Source organism: Heliconius melpomene, chromosome 3 (assembly GCF_056956725.1).
Source record: "Heliconius melpomene rosina isolate 202511_hmr_F chromosome 3, ASM5695672v1, whole genome shotgun sequence".
Lineage (NCBI taxonomy): Eukaryota > Metazoa > Arthropoda > Insecta > Lepidoptera > Nymphalidae > Heliconius > Heliconius melpomene.
Genome location: NC_140391.1, coordinates 614,667 through 627,734, shown reverse-complemented (window position 1 = coordinate 627,734; position 13,068 = coordinate 614,667). Strand labels below are relative to the sequence as shown.

Genomic DNA, 13,068 nt, shown 5'->3' with positions numbered 1-13,068 from the left:
TCGCTCTAATAACAAGGCTAATGGCAGCGTTGTGTTCCGCCACTCAACACGCAAAGCCTCCAAGAGGAAGAAGAGTGTGGATCTGAAGTACCTTAATGGAAAATGAAATGTCTTAACATTAGGTTCCCGGGGTTCCTCTACTACCTTGTTAAAAAAATAATATTGTTATAGTTTCATATTTTTTTTAGCTTCACGCTTTATTACTAGCGGGGGTTGTCAGGTAAAACGTAGCAAAAAACGCTATGGTATCTGCATACCTCTTTCATCAAACTCTTCATATAAACCCTCCAGGAGGTCCTCATGCTTTTTACATGACCTTTCTCCGACCTTACCTCCTGACGTACCCATAAAAGATGAAAGGAAAAAAATACACCAAATATTTTCATTTATTTATTTAAAGAATAAAAAAATAAGTTACAATAACGAGTATTTTATTATTTACAAAGCATTTAATACAATACCCACCTACTTCAACAAAGTTATAAAAAAAATCTTTTGTAGGTTCGGTGCACACTAAGAGAAGGACATACAACAAATATAATACCTAATTATACAGAGAAAACAACATATAAACAGGAAAACATACAAAATAAACATATAAAAATATTAAGCAACATAAATCTGGAATGTGAATTTTTTTTAAATAATTTAAAGTTATACTAAAGATTTTTTTTTCTAATTGGGCGAATTATTTAAGACTTCATATTGAAAAAACAAGACTAAAATAAACTGAGACACCGAAAATTTAGTGTTTATTGTAAAAACTTGTAAAACAGATATTATCACCCTTTTAAGGTATGAACTAAATTGAATTATAATATAATTTATTGCATTCAAAATAAAAATAAAAACATGCAGAAAAATATTTTTACTATAATAATTCCTTCAATAAACATAGTAAAGATGGAAGAAAAGAGACTATCGTGGTGCTGCGACACGACATCTGACTAAAAACGCAACGGTTCTGGGTTCGAACTTCTAGTGGGGAGACTTTCGTTACATCGCGCTGGTAACAAGACAAAACTCAGCGTTGAGTTTCACACGCAATGTCTCGAAAATTAAGCAACATGCCCTAGAACTGGGTATCCTTTGCCTACCCTGCTACATGCGAAGCATAGCGAGGAGCTAAGATCGAAACAACAAAATATTCTATTAACAACAACAATGTTCCATAATCTTTTCATACAAAAAACTTTACTGTAAACCACATATTTGTAGGTACATTTTCATGTTAGTTACATAAATTCTAATGTGACCGATGCACGGTAGCGCGGAAGCCAAGTTTGTCATCGGCTGTGTAATGCACAGTACGCCGTTTGCCGTCCGGGTCCATGAAGGTGTAGAAACCTTTTACAGAACCTCCTTCACGCACCTCTTGATGAGATTTTGAATCACCCGTGCTTTTATCCTGAAAAAAGAAAAAAATAACGTTATGTTTTTATTGGAACATGATGAAAGAACCCAAGGTTACAACATTTAAGGCCGCCATGGTGCAGCGAGAACTTATGACTGTAAATTGGACGGTTGTACGTTCCAATTTCGTTCGGGCGTGAGAACTATTTTAATTTTCTCACGCGCTCGCTCTTGTGACAAGCGGGTCGCTTCTGTAATAAAGAAAGTGGGAAAGTTCCCTCTATTACCCTGTTATGTGGGCAAAAAATATATAAAGATTTGCCTCTTATTCCTGCGTTACCCGCATTTTGCAGTTTTCTACTAATTGTGAAATATTATAAGACGTATATTTCCCGTAAAAGTATATTTCCCAATACGAGGAAATGAAAATAACTTATATATAATAATTCCCCTGAGTGGAATCGAAGACGCTGTACATTGCGATGCGATTGTAGAGAAATTTTGTACACATTTTTAAATTGCTTATCATTGTTTAATCGATAGTAGCAACTATATAAATTCTCAAATAGTAAAAAAACGCCTAAAAGTGTTGACGTATTTTACATTCATTCTTGCTCCACCCATTAAAGGCAAAGACGTCATATAACCAAAATAAGTATTGAATAACAAAAACAACATCATTTATCCTCAGATTGATAACTATCTTTTGCAATAGCTTGCAGAAATTTAAACAACGTATAAAATTGGGAAATGAATGCGAGGTCGATTAAAAAGTGTTTCCGAAACATATCATAATTTATATACGAATTGACCTTACAGTGTAGATATTAGTGAATCTTAATATTCAAGTTCAATTCAAGAAGGTCGTGAATTCAGTTCCCGGAATTAATTTTTGTTTGATAAGCAAAAAAATAGCTTTACGCTTTTTCCCGCAAAACAGAGTAAGCTAAAGGAACCTAGTAATAAGACCACAGTTTTGACGAAACTCAACGTTGGATTTGAGATAGAGACGTAGAGTTCCACCACTCAACACGCAATAACTGTAAAATTTGAGGTAAAATTACTTGAAGCTAAAAAAATATTATACATGTATAAGTGAATTTCTTTGTTAATCTTCTTCACGCTCCGATCGTTATAATGAAACTAATTAACCAGTAATAAAATTACACACGAACTGGGTGATTATTATAATAATAATTGATAATAATTATAATATTTCTTAGGAGTTTTTTTTAAATTTTGTTTTTTAGCAGGGTAGACAGAGGAAACCGGAGTTAAGACACTCCGTTCCCATTATGACACTTCCGTTTACCACTTTTTTTATGAATGTCGTTTAAATAATGAAATAATTTTGTAACAGATGTCTGTAAAACCATATCTTACTCATCAACATGAATGAAATAATAAAATATCTACAATTGTATACTTCGCATGTTCGGAGCTGCGAGCGGAACATTAGTTGGTAATTATATGAAAAAGACTAACTATAGTCTTTATTAATTTATCTTTTAGCAGAAGGAATCGGTGCGACGGCAGGATGCGTGGCGTTGAATTCCGCCATTCAAATTAAGCCGAAAGTGGGGAACCCAGTGTCATAACATTAGGTTCCCACTGCCAGCGTGAAAAAAAAGAGCGTGTAAAGTTTCAATTAGTTTCCTGTTCTGTATGCCTAATTTCTTTAACATTGTATGTTACAATTTATAATAGCTATTGTTACACAATTTTTAATTTAAACTTTATTACAAGTGAATAGTGACTAAATTATAAAAACAAATTATTTCGTACGTGTTGTGTAATAACCACACCTTTATTACTTCCTACCTTGATCATGAATATGCAGAGTTTTTTTAAGTATTCGCTGTATCAGCATCTATCAGCCTAATGTTAAGACACTCCGTGTTCTTTAAAATATTCGCGTCTCATTTTCCGTCGAATTCTAGAGGCATTATGTGTTGAGTGGTGGAACTCAATGCTGCGCTTTTGCCTAGTTACCAGACCTAGGCAATTAAAACATTAAATATTTCATTTCTTCGAGTGGGAATCGAACCTGCAACCTGATGCATTTACAGTCATGGTAATGTTACGAGGATACTGTAGATATTTTAAAAATCTTTTGCATAATAAGACTTTAATCGAGATGGTTGTAGGTTCCCAATGTATGGGAATCATTTTAGATATTTCTTTTTAATAACCCTCTTTGGTAGACAAAGAGCGAGGTAGAGTTCTGCCACATGCCATAACTATTGCGGAATAACAATATATTACAAAAACTCTATATTTATTAATCCCTGCGCGCTTGGCTGTAATTTTTGGCACATTCTTCATAAATAGTATACATTGTTCTTTTAATAATATTGTGTTTTTTTCTTTTTTTATGGTCAGTTTATTAAACGCCGATGTAGACGATGACAAATTTCTCAATACTCAACATCTTATATAGAATTTTAATATAATTTACTAAATTATTTTTAATCCTTTATTAGCCGTTCATGTTAGAATTTCGGCAAAACTTCTTTTAGTGTTTAAATAAATTCTCCTAGACTCACCCTACTTTCCTAGAAACCTAAATTACTAATATCAGCGTTCTATGCCGCGTAAGACCTTCCGTACGATGTCTGTCTTTCAGTTTTATATATATGTATAACGATATAGATTGTAACGATATGCAAAACAAGTAATGTACAAAAAAATAAACGACCTTGAAATTAAAACCATTGTTTTGAACTAACATAAAAAATAAAATTAAGTAATTCTTGACATTGATCCAGTTTTTTTTTATTTTGCAATTGAAACTAAATTTAAATCTTCGGGTGAAATTAGTGGAGGGTCATCGCGATAACTTTACGCGTAACGCAATATGGCTATTGCGATTCTTAAGGTAAACGATAATTAAATTTATATTTATAGGTATCATTATAATAAATGATCGTTGTGGCGTACGACAGCATCTGACTGTGAACGTGGTGTTCGTGGGTTCGGATCCCAGTTGGGTGATAGCAGCCTATAGCAGAGTAGGCATTAGAGGTAATGTTAAGACACTGCAGTCGGGGAAAGTGTCCTCGAATTATCAAGTTAGCAATTTCAGTCGCATGTAGTGCCTCTTAGCTATTACGGTATCTGATTAGATTTAGATGTAATTTAAATAGTTTTACAGCTAAATTTTTAAAAATAATAACCGAAGTGTATTTTGTAACATTTACACAGACCGCTCATACGGAAGTCCAGTGCCTTACGGATGAGCGGTACTGTGGGACTCACCGGTGAAATCTATACTACCCACTAAAACACAGCGGAAACCCTCTCCACCAAAATGAGACGCCGCAGGATCGCTCGCGCATACTACTACGACGTGAGGCCTCGGTGGAAATACAAAGGGAACCTAGTGGAACCATTCGCCGCTTTTCTCGAAATTTTTGTATCATTTTCGACATTTCGTATTCAATGGCGAAACTTAACGCCAATTTAAATATTTCCCCCAGTTAAGCTAGAACCTTCGTGGATCTCAATCAGTTAGAGGATCGTGTAAAAAGTTTTAACGTGCCAGAAGACAGTAAAAAATTGCAATGAAATGCATTTTAGTTATAATTTTGGTTATTTGTTACTTATAAGTAACTAGGAATAAGGAAATTAGTAATTAGTTTTGATTCGTTTTTTTCTGTAAAGGTATAGCAATTAGTAATAAACAAGAAAACGTATATTTTAATAATTTATTATATTTTTATATGGAACTAAATATTTTTCTTAAATTAGATTACGCTCAAGATATAAAAAAAATATTATTTTAATTTTTTTATTAATATAACAACGACCACAGGGTCACAGATACCGGTGCCTTTTTTTAGTGATTTTTATATTTTTATTTGGCGTTTACAGATTTTATTAATTTTCAAGATCATATGTTTTTAAAGAATATAAAGATAAGATTGATTGAACTACGCTAGGGAACTTATAATGTAAAAGTGAAGTCTATCGCTATGTAAGTGTATTAGAAATAGTTATAATCTACAATATAAATATAAGAAATCATTATATATTTCACGGTTATGATAAAATATTGAATATTATCATTTCCTCACTTTGGTAACGATACAAATCGCGGCGTTGAGTTACTCCACTCAACTCTCAACGCTTTCAGAATTCGACAGAAAGTGAGGAACGAAAGTATCTTAACAATAGGTTCTCTCTCCCTATCGCAGTGTATTTTAGTGTTCAGACACTACGTGAGTGATACAGCGTGAAGCTAAAAAAAATATTGGTTCAATCGACAAGTATCAATAACACGACGACACGACGGTCGTAATAATTTCTCTCTCATTTAATTATAAGTTACATAAACCAATTTGGTAGAGCATGCAGTAAGTACTGTAGTTACAATTATTGTTGGCACTTTCACGACAACGAACCATAGAGTTAAAACCTCTTAGAAGTGATAGAGCTACGTAATCTAAGAAACTGAATTTAACATTTGTAATTATATCTTCATAAGTAAGTAAAACGTAGCTTAAGTGACAATACTTAATATCAACGAGCTGGTGTTGATGATGGAGCCAGGACCTGAATATTGACCTTGTGTCCCTGCGCCGTGACGGCCTCAAACTATATGTTATATATGTATATTGTATAGATGATGGATACCACTTCCGTATACTCGTCTCTAGTAACATAGTAGCTTTCACCTTACAACCGTGCTCGCGCGGCCTCACGGACCAAACGTGAATGAATAACAGTTCAAGGCGACTTTGGACATGCCTCTTAGAACTGTTTATATTAAGCACAAAGGAAATTATATTTCACTATTTTGTGAGAATAACTTAACTTTAGATATATAAATAATACTTATTTGGAAAAAGTATAAAAAATTGAACGTAGCGGGATTTGAACTCTTGGAAACCTATCAAATCCCGCAGTGTTCAAATTTTAGCTAAATATATTTTTATTTCATAGTGTGGAATACCACTTTAAAAATGTCAAAAATATAAAAAAAAAATCATATTAACAATGCAAGGCCAAAATATAATATGATAGTCAAAAGAAAAAATAGCAAAATAATATTTTAGCGCTGTAGTAAAATGTTTCTAATGTCTAGATGTTAATATTCAAGACATTTTAGGAGAAATCCATTTGGAAACGCATTGAGACGCACGTGATTTTTTTATAAATAGTTTTCTTGTACCAACTTCGATAGTAGATATTATTCTTTGGTTTTACCTTGTATCTTTTATATAGCAGGGTAGGTAGAGGAAAACAGGGCAGGTGGAGAATATCGTTAAGTAACACGATTCTCCGCGCACCATTAATTCACATTACGTGTAGAGTGGCAGAACTGAATGCCTTTTGATGTATTAGAAATTAAAATCTTAAGATGTTTATCAGAGGGGGAAAAAAATATATAAATTATTCCCCGGGTGGAAATCAAACCCACAGCCGTTGCGTTTAAAGTCACCAAGTATTAAATTATACTAATAAATTTACTTCTTTATATCTAGGACAAATAAAATTCTTTGTATTCTAAAATAAAACATAAATATTACAAAATTGCTGTCTCCGATTTAGCAATGAACGAGTTATGCCGAAAATACCGCAACTCATATAAAGTGTTATCACATGATACATTTCAAGGACTCGCGATTGCACAGTGGAGAATGTTTGAATAACATTATTTTTATAGACGATTGCTGCGGGTTCGAACCCTTAAATGGGTTGCATGGCGCATTGGAACACGATCACGTTAATGTGATGTGACCCGATGTTAGCCTATAACCCTCCTCGATGAAAGAACGATCCAAAACAAATAAATAAATATATATTGTATTAGCTTCTGTATTAAAAATATAGTAGTTATGAATTTACAATCCAGCCATGGAGGCGCTGAGGGCAGGCGTGGTGCAGGGATACAAGTGTAAGCTGTAAGCTTGACAGCTTACACTTGTGGGTTCGATTTCCTCTCGAGGAAATGAAATATTTCATATTTTCATTTCCTCGCTCTGGTAACGAAGGTGGTAAGGTGTCGATGTCCGTGTCCCGCTCTGTCGACTGCTCTAAACTGTCTATTATACATAGAACAAACAAATCTGATTATAAACGTACAGTGTTCACTGTCTAATAGACTTACAATTACCTTGATAGCTCTGATAATATCGCGAATAGTTTGTATTCATAATAAACGCACATATTGTAAATTATTATAACTTATTATTTTTAGTTCAAGGCAAGGTTTAATAATTTTAACGTAGAGGGATTTGAACCCGCGTCGTGCGATTTTGTCTTTGATGAACCCGAAAATATATCCATTGTTACATGATTTTTACAAGAAAAGCGGTTGTTTTCAAAACAAATAGAGAGGTCGTCGTGGCTCAGTGGCATAACGTGAGACTGTAAGTGCGACGGTGGTGAACTCAACTTCCACTCGGGTAAATCAGCTATTTTCTTTTCTAACTGTGGTAATCCTCGTCAACACGCAATGTTCGCAAATTACCTAGTGTTCAGACACTTTGTTCTGTATCTTACACGCAATTATCGAAATATTGCGTGTTGGGTGGTGGAATTCAACGCCGCGGTTTGTCTTGTTACGAACTCGATCTGGTAACTGAAAATAGTTCATTCTCTCAAGCGGGAATTGAACGCACAACCGTCTCGTTCACAGTCTGAGTCAATGAAATATTGAATACGGAAGCTTTTACCAAAGTTAATGTCGAGGTCGTGATTAAAAAAAAGTGATTGATAAAAAAACTATGTATATACAATATACATACATCCATTCAAAAAACACCTTTCCTTCCTATTTAATTAATATTTTTTATGCTTGTTCTAATAATTTTATATGCATTCTAACTAACATATTTTGTATTATTTACTCTATATTAAAATTAAAATCAAAATATTCTTTATTTAATAAGGCCATTACAACGTTTTGAAAGTTAATAAGTAAATAAAATGAAAATAAAAATATTTTTATTTATTTAATAAGGTTTATTCCTTTGATAGTTAATAAGTAAACGTATTTAAATTGTCTTAAAACGCGTATTTTCCACTCTTTTATTTTTTTAGACTCATTCTGTATCCCGCAAATAGTAGGGTTGGCAGAGGGAATCTGGGAACCTAGTACTAAAAAAATCTCATTAAGATACTACGTTAGCCACTTCCCGCGGAATTGCCAAAGCATTGCAAGCCTCTATAAATATCTTATTTGAAAAATGTACAAATTTTGTTTTACTAGTACGGAGTACTTATAATAAATCAAAATGCAAAGACTGGTGTCATCTATAATGTCTGGAATCCACGGAAAATGAAGAACTTAATCACCTGGTTCAAGATTCCGGAAGTGTGCGTAGCTAAATAACTTTCCTTGAAAGCTATTTGTCCCTGGACTAAGAAACTCTATAATAAATTACTTGGTAGCAATTAAGTAAAAGATATAATCATCAAGAACACAAGCTACTAGCTATTTTACCACCTTTCTATTTTTACAAGTAGGTAATTATAAAGTTTCTTGTCTACAAAAAGTTTATCATTTTATTGTTATTACTGAATGATTGTTGGTAATTTGTGCTATTATAAGAATATTTAGTTTTTTTTCCGCATAATCAGGGTAGGCAAAGGGAACCTAGTTAACTATAACACTCCATTCCTCATTTTCCGCCAATTTGTGGGAATCCCCGAGTGGGAATCGAGACTGCAACAGTCAAACGCTTGTGCCACTCAGTCAAGATGCCCCTAAACTATTATTTATATTGTTTATTCTTTTCTTGTGGTATTCTTGATATCAAAAATATTAAATAAATACTCACGTGTACTCCATAAGAGAAGCTGTATTTTGGGTGAGGGTCGAACTGATCAAGGGCTGCGCTCAAATCATAATTATTGACATACGACGATGCAGTTGGACTTACAACTGATTGTAAGTTGTAGAAATTGTCTTCGTTCACTTTATTATCATAATCTTTTTGTGCTAGATTATTTTCATAGCCTCTCAAATCTGTGTATTTATAATTTGTTTTAGGATCATATAGAACCTGTTCGCCATAATTAAATTGGTTGATGGGATTTGGTCTTTCAGTGTATCCTGTGTACTCTTCTACAGTCTTCGGAAGCTGACGAGGAGGCGGTGTGTAGGGATTGCCTTGTAAAACTGAAATGGCTCTTTCCCTTTCATATTCGGGCAATTTAGTATCAGCGTCGTCTAAGTAACTGATAAGAGCGTCATCCACATTTTTGTAAGTGTGATAAGCATATTCGGGCTGCTTAGCTCCCGGGCCGGTGTTGTCGTAACTGTTCTCGACGGCGAACCTAATTTGAGCTGCAGATGCTGCTGAGTAAGGTTCTGAGATGGGCCTCGGTATGATGGATGAGACACCCGCGATCAGCGCTAATGTTGGTACCTGAAAAAAAATATAATAAATTTTATATTTTAAAATGTGATGATACAAAAATAATATAAATTATAAAGTGATATCAATATACTAAACTGCTAATTTATTTTGAACATGTAAATAAGATTTTAATTAAGTTGGGACAATTATATTATACTCCCAAGAAGGTAAAAAAAAAATAATAGTATCTATATTTAAATACCTAGAATGCAAGTTTCAAAACAAAACGTGCGAAATGAAATGACTTTTAGTTAATATTTAAGTTTTTATCTGACTTTTGCAATTTTATTAATTAGTTATATTATTAGTTATACTATCTCAACTTTTGCTCTGCTCATTAACAACCTAATGCAGCTATCCTGCATCTGATTCAATTGAGATCTATTAATTCCTAATTATATTATTACTCTCTAAATATTCCTATTAAACTTAAAACTTGTAAGAATTGTTTTTATTGTACTCAGAATACTTGCGAAACTTCATTATAGAGGCGATAGCTTGTCGAAATAAGTTTGTAAAGTTCGTCTTTAAATCTTATCTTCTAAATATTAAGAATATTATTATTTTAAACATTATATAACACAGATACATGTATTTTATACTCAAGTACTAATTCAGTTATAAAATTTCAACCAAAATGCTATTCATCTTAAGAAGATTCGCTTATAAGTGGCTATAAATATTTTATAGAAGTACCTCGTCGTGGTGTTAGGTAAGCAAAAGAAAGTTTATTGAGTATCTATAGGCTTATTAACATATCGGTGGCGATCTTGATTTACATAATTATAGAGTACTTGTTAAATAATTTTGTTATTTAACTTTATGTTATTTAATACTCTTGGGAAGATATTAACGAAAGAGGAGGATCGTGATACAGTGGACCAGCAACTTACTGTAATAGCCATGGTTATTACGTTAGGTTCCCTCTGCCTACCCTGATGTGTGGATCCCCCACACATCAAGATAAACAAAAAAAAACAAACATTTATACTTCTCTTAATATGAACATAAACTAAATATTTTTAAGCGTTTACTCAACATACCTAATGGCAGCAGTATCAAGACCAGTTCGTACGCCCCAGTAACCGATGATACGTGCACTTGTGTAACTTACATTTTTGTAAACTATGCTAATGGTTGCGCGTTGCAGCGTCCATGTTAGTGTAGGTGAAGGTAATGAGATGTGTGGGGGTTCTTTTCTATTAGGTAACATAATTATGTAGAATAATTGGTAGGTCGTTTTAATGGACTTTAAAGTGAAATTTCCTGCTTTTCTCGTCCCGTTTCGCGTAAAAGTTTTGGAAAATCTTCTAATCTTAGAGACCAGTCGTGGCGCAGAGGCACAAAGTAAGCCTTCAAAAGCGACTGGTTGTGAGTTCGATCCCTATTTGGCGAAATGAAATATTTATTTAAATTTATAAGAAAATTTATGTAGCTGAAAAGGCGCTATTAGATATTATTAATAACTCCTTATGGCCACGTTAAACATATATTTATTTAAAATGTTAAAATAAATCTAAATATTACCATAATTAAATAAGTCGACAAAACAAGTCAAAAAGCCAAGCCAGTTTAAAAGTAATTGAACATTACTTGAACTTTTAATTATATATCATTAGTGCAAAATTCTTAAGAGATACATTTTCTTATATTTAAATGGTCCATTTTAATTATAGTTATTTAATATTACGAACTATGAACAAGTTGTTATGTAAAGTTACGTTTGCATTTACATATTATACTATAGTTGTCTACTTAAACAGATAAACCGAGGTAGTGGTTATCGGTTCATGCCCGGGTGAGGTAATATTATTTCTTTACGTACTTAAAAATAAAAGTGATTAGCAACTTCGATTTATATTTTACATGCTTATAAATGCTAAGTTGAAAATATATTTACAATCATAAAACGTTATGATTATATAAAAGAGAGACCCGATGAAATTGTATTCGAGCTTTTTATATAAGTATAACGCTATATTAAAAAGTCATTATTACTGTGCCATCAAATTAAGACATTTTATTTATTCTTAACATGTTCACTAAGAGAAAGCAATGGAACAGCTTCATTGTAAACACGACGTTTGTGGGCTCTACCCTCCACTCAGTAAAAATAATTATTTTATTTTCTCCGCTGTAGGAAGACAGCGGAGAAAATGATGCGGCCTTGAGATCTGCGTCTCCACACAGTCTCTCGAACTCAAGCGGAAAGTACGAAACGAAGTGTCTTGACACCAAGTGTTCTCTCTCTACCCTGCTTCTGAAAATTTGTTGTTTTTTAAACCTTAAAAACTGTTGCTTCAATGTCAAAGTCAAATAATTTTATTCAAAATAAGTTGTACATGTTCCATTTGTTACATTCCATCCACCACTCATTCAGCACAATTTTTTCTTCGCAATCTGCATGTTTGTACAATATTCTTATAGGTTTTATATAACGAGATTTAATTAATAGCTTTAATTTTATTTCATTTGTAACTGATTGGCATTTTATTTAATATGTACACATTTTTATAGATAAATGTAATTATTTAATGACTTTATGTAATTATTAGAAAAAGAAAAACAATTATTATTAATAGTAACATACATTTTATATATTAACGTTTTTGTAACGGTAACGCTCGGACGGCTATCATTCGAATTCCACTATACTCGTACTTTTATACCCTTTTGTATGGAATAATATTTTAAACATATTATAAAATATATACTTAATTCTATTCTTAATTCTTAAATACTAACTTAACAAATCAAAACAAAAAATACTTACTAAAAACCGCCACATTTTCAATTATCGACTCATAAAAACACAACCACAGATAAAAAATACTAAGTAACAACTAAAAAGAAAATAAAAATTAAAACAAATTAAAGCCGCCTATACACGCGTCGATCAACTTTTTTATTACACAAGTATACAAGACGAACGTTTGTTATCGAATGACTTCGACCACAGACTGCTGGTCAACTTTTGTTCAATACGACAACTTATGAATAAAAGCCTTATATAATGAAGGACTTTTAATAAATTTTGCGTATTTTGCGGAAATTGATTATGTATTGAGTTAATTTCAGGTTATGTAATAATATGTCAATGCTAAATTCCTTATAGTAAAGGTATCATTATGAATGAAGTAATCCCAGGATTTATGAGTGATTTGTTCTAGTTAGATAAGGGGGGTATTGAGTTCCTCCACTTAGGGCATTGTTTGATTTTAGTTTAACTTTACTCTGTATATCGCATATAGCATGGTGAGACAGAGAACCTGGTACGCATTGAGTGTTGAGTGACGGAACTTAACCCTGCGTTTTGTCTTGTTACTACAGCAAGGAAATGAAAACA

The 13,068-nt window shown here is 32.7% G+C and overlaps 1 protein-coding gene across 1 annotated transcript; it reads right to left on the bottom strand.

Moving 5' to 3' along the window:
* Positions 1-377: 377 nt before the first annotated feature.
* On the bottom strand, positions 378-12,687 carry LOC146539759 (uncharacterized). The gene is made up of 3 exons (XM_085207800.1): positions 12,496-12,687; positions 9,141-9,731; positions 378-1,408 (listed from the first exon to the last, which is right to left on the bottom strand). The coding sequence occupies exons 1-3, from the start codon at positions 12,508-12,510 to the stop codon at positions 1,247-1,249; spliced, it is 768 nt and encodes a 255-aa protein (XP_085063926.1). The 5' UTR covers positions 12,511-12,687; the 3' UTR covers positions 378-1,246.
* Positions 12,688-13,068: the final 381 nt, after the last annotated feature.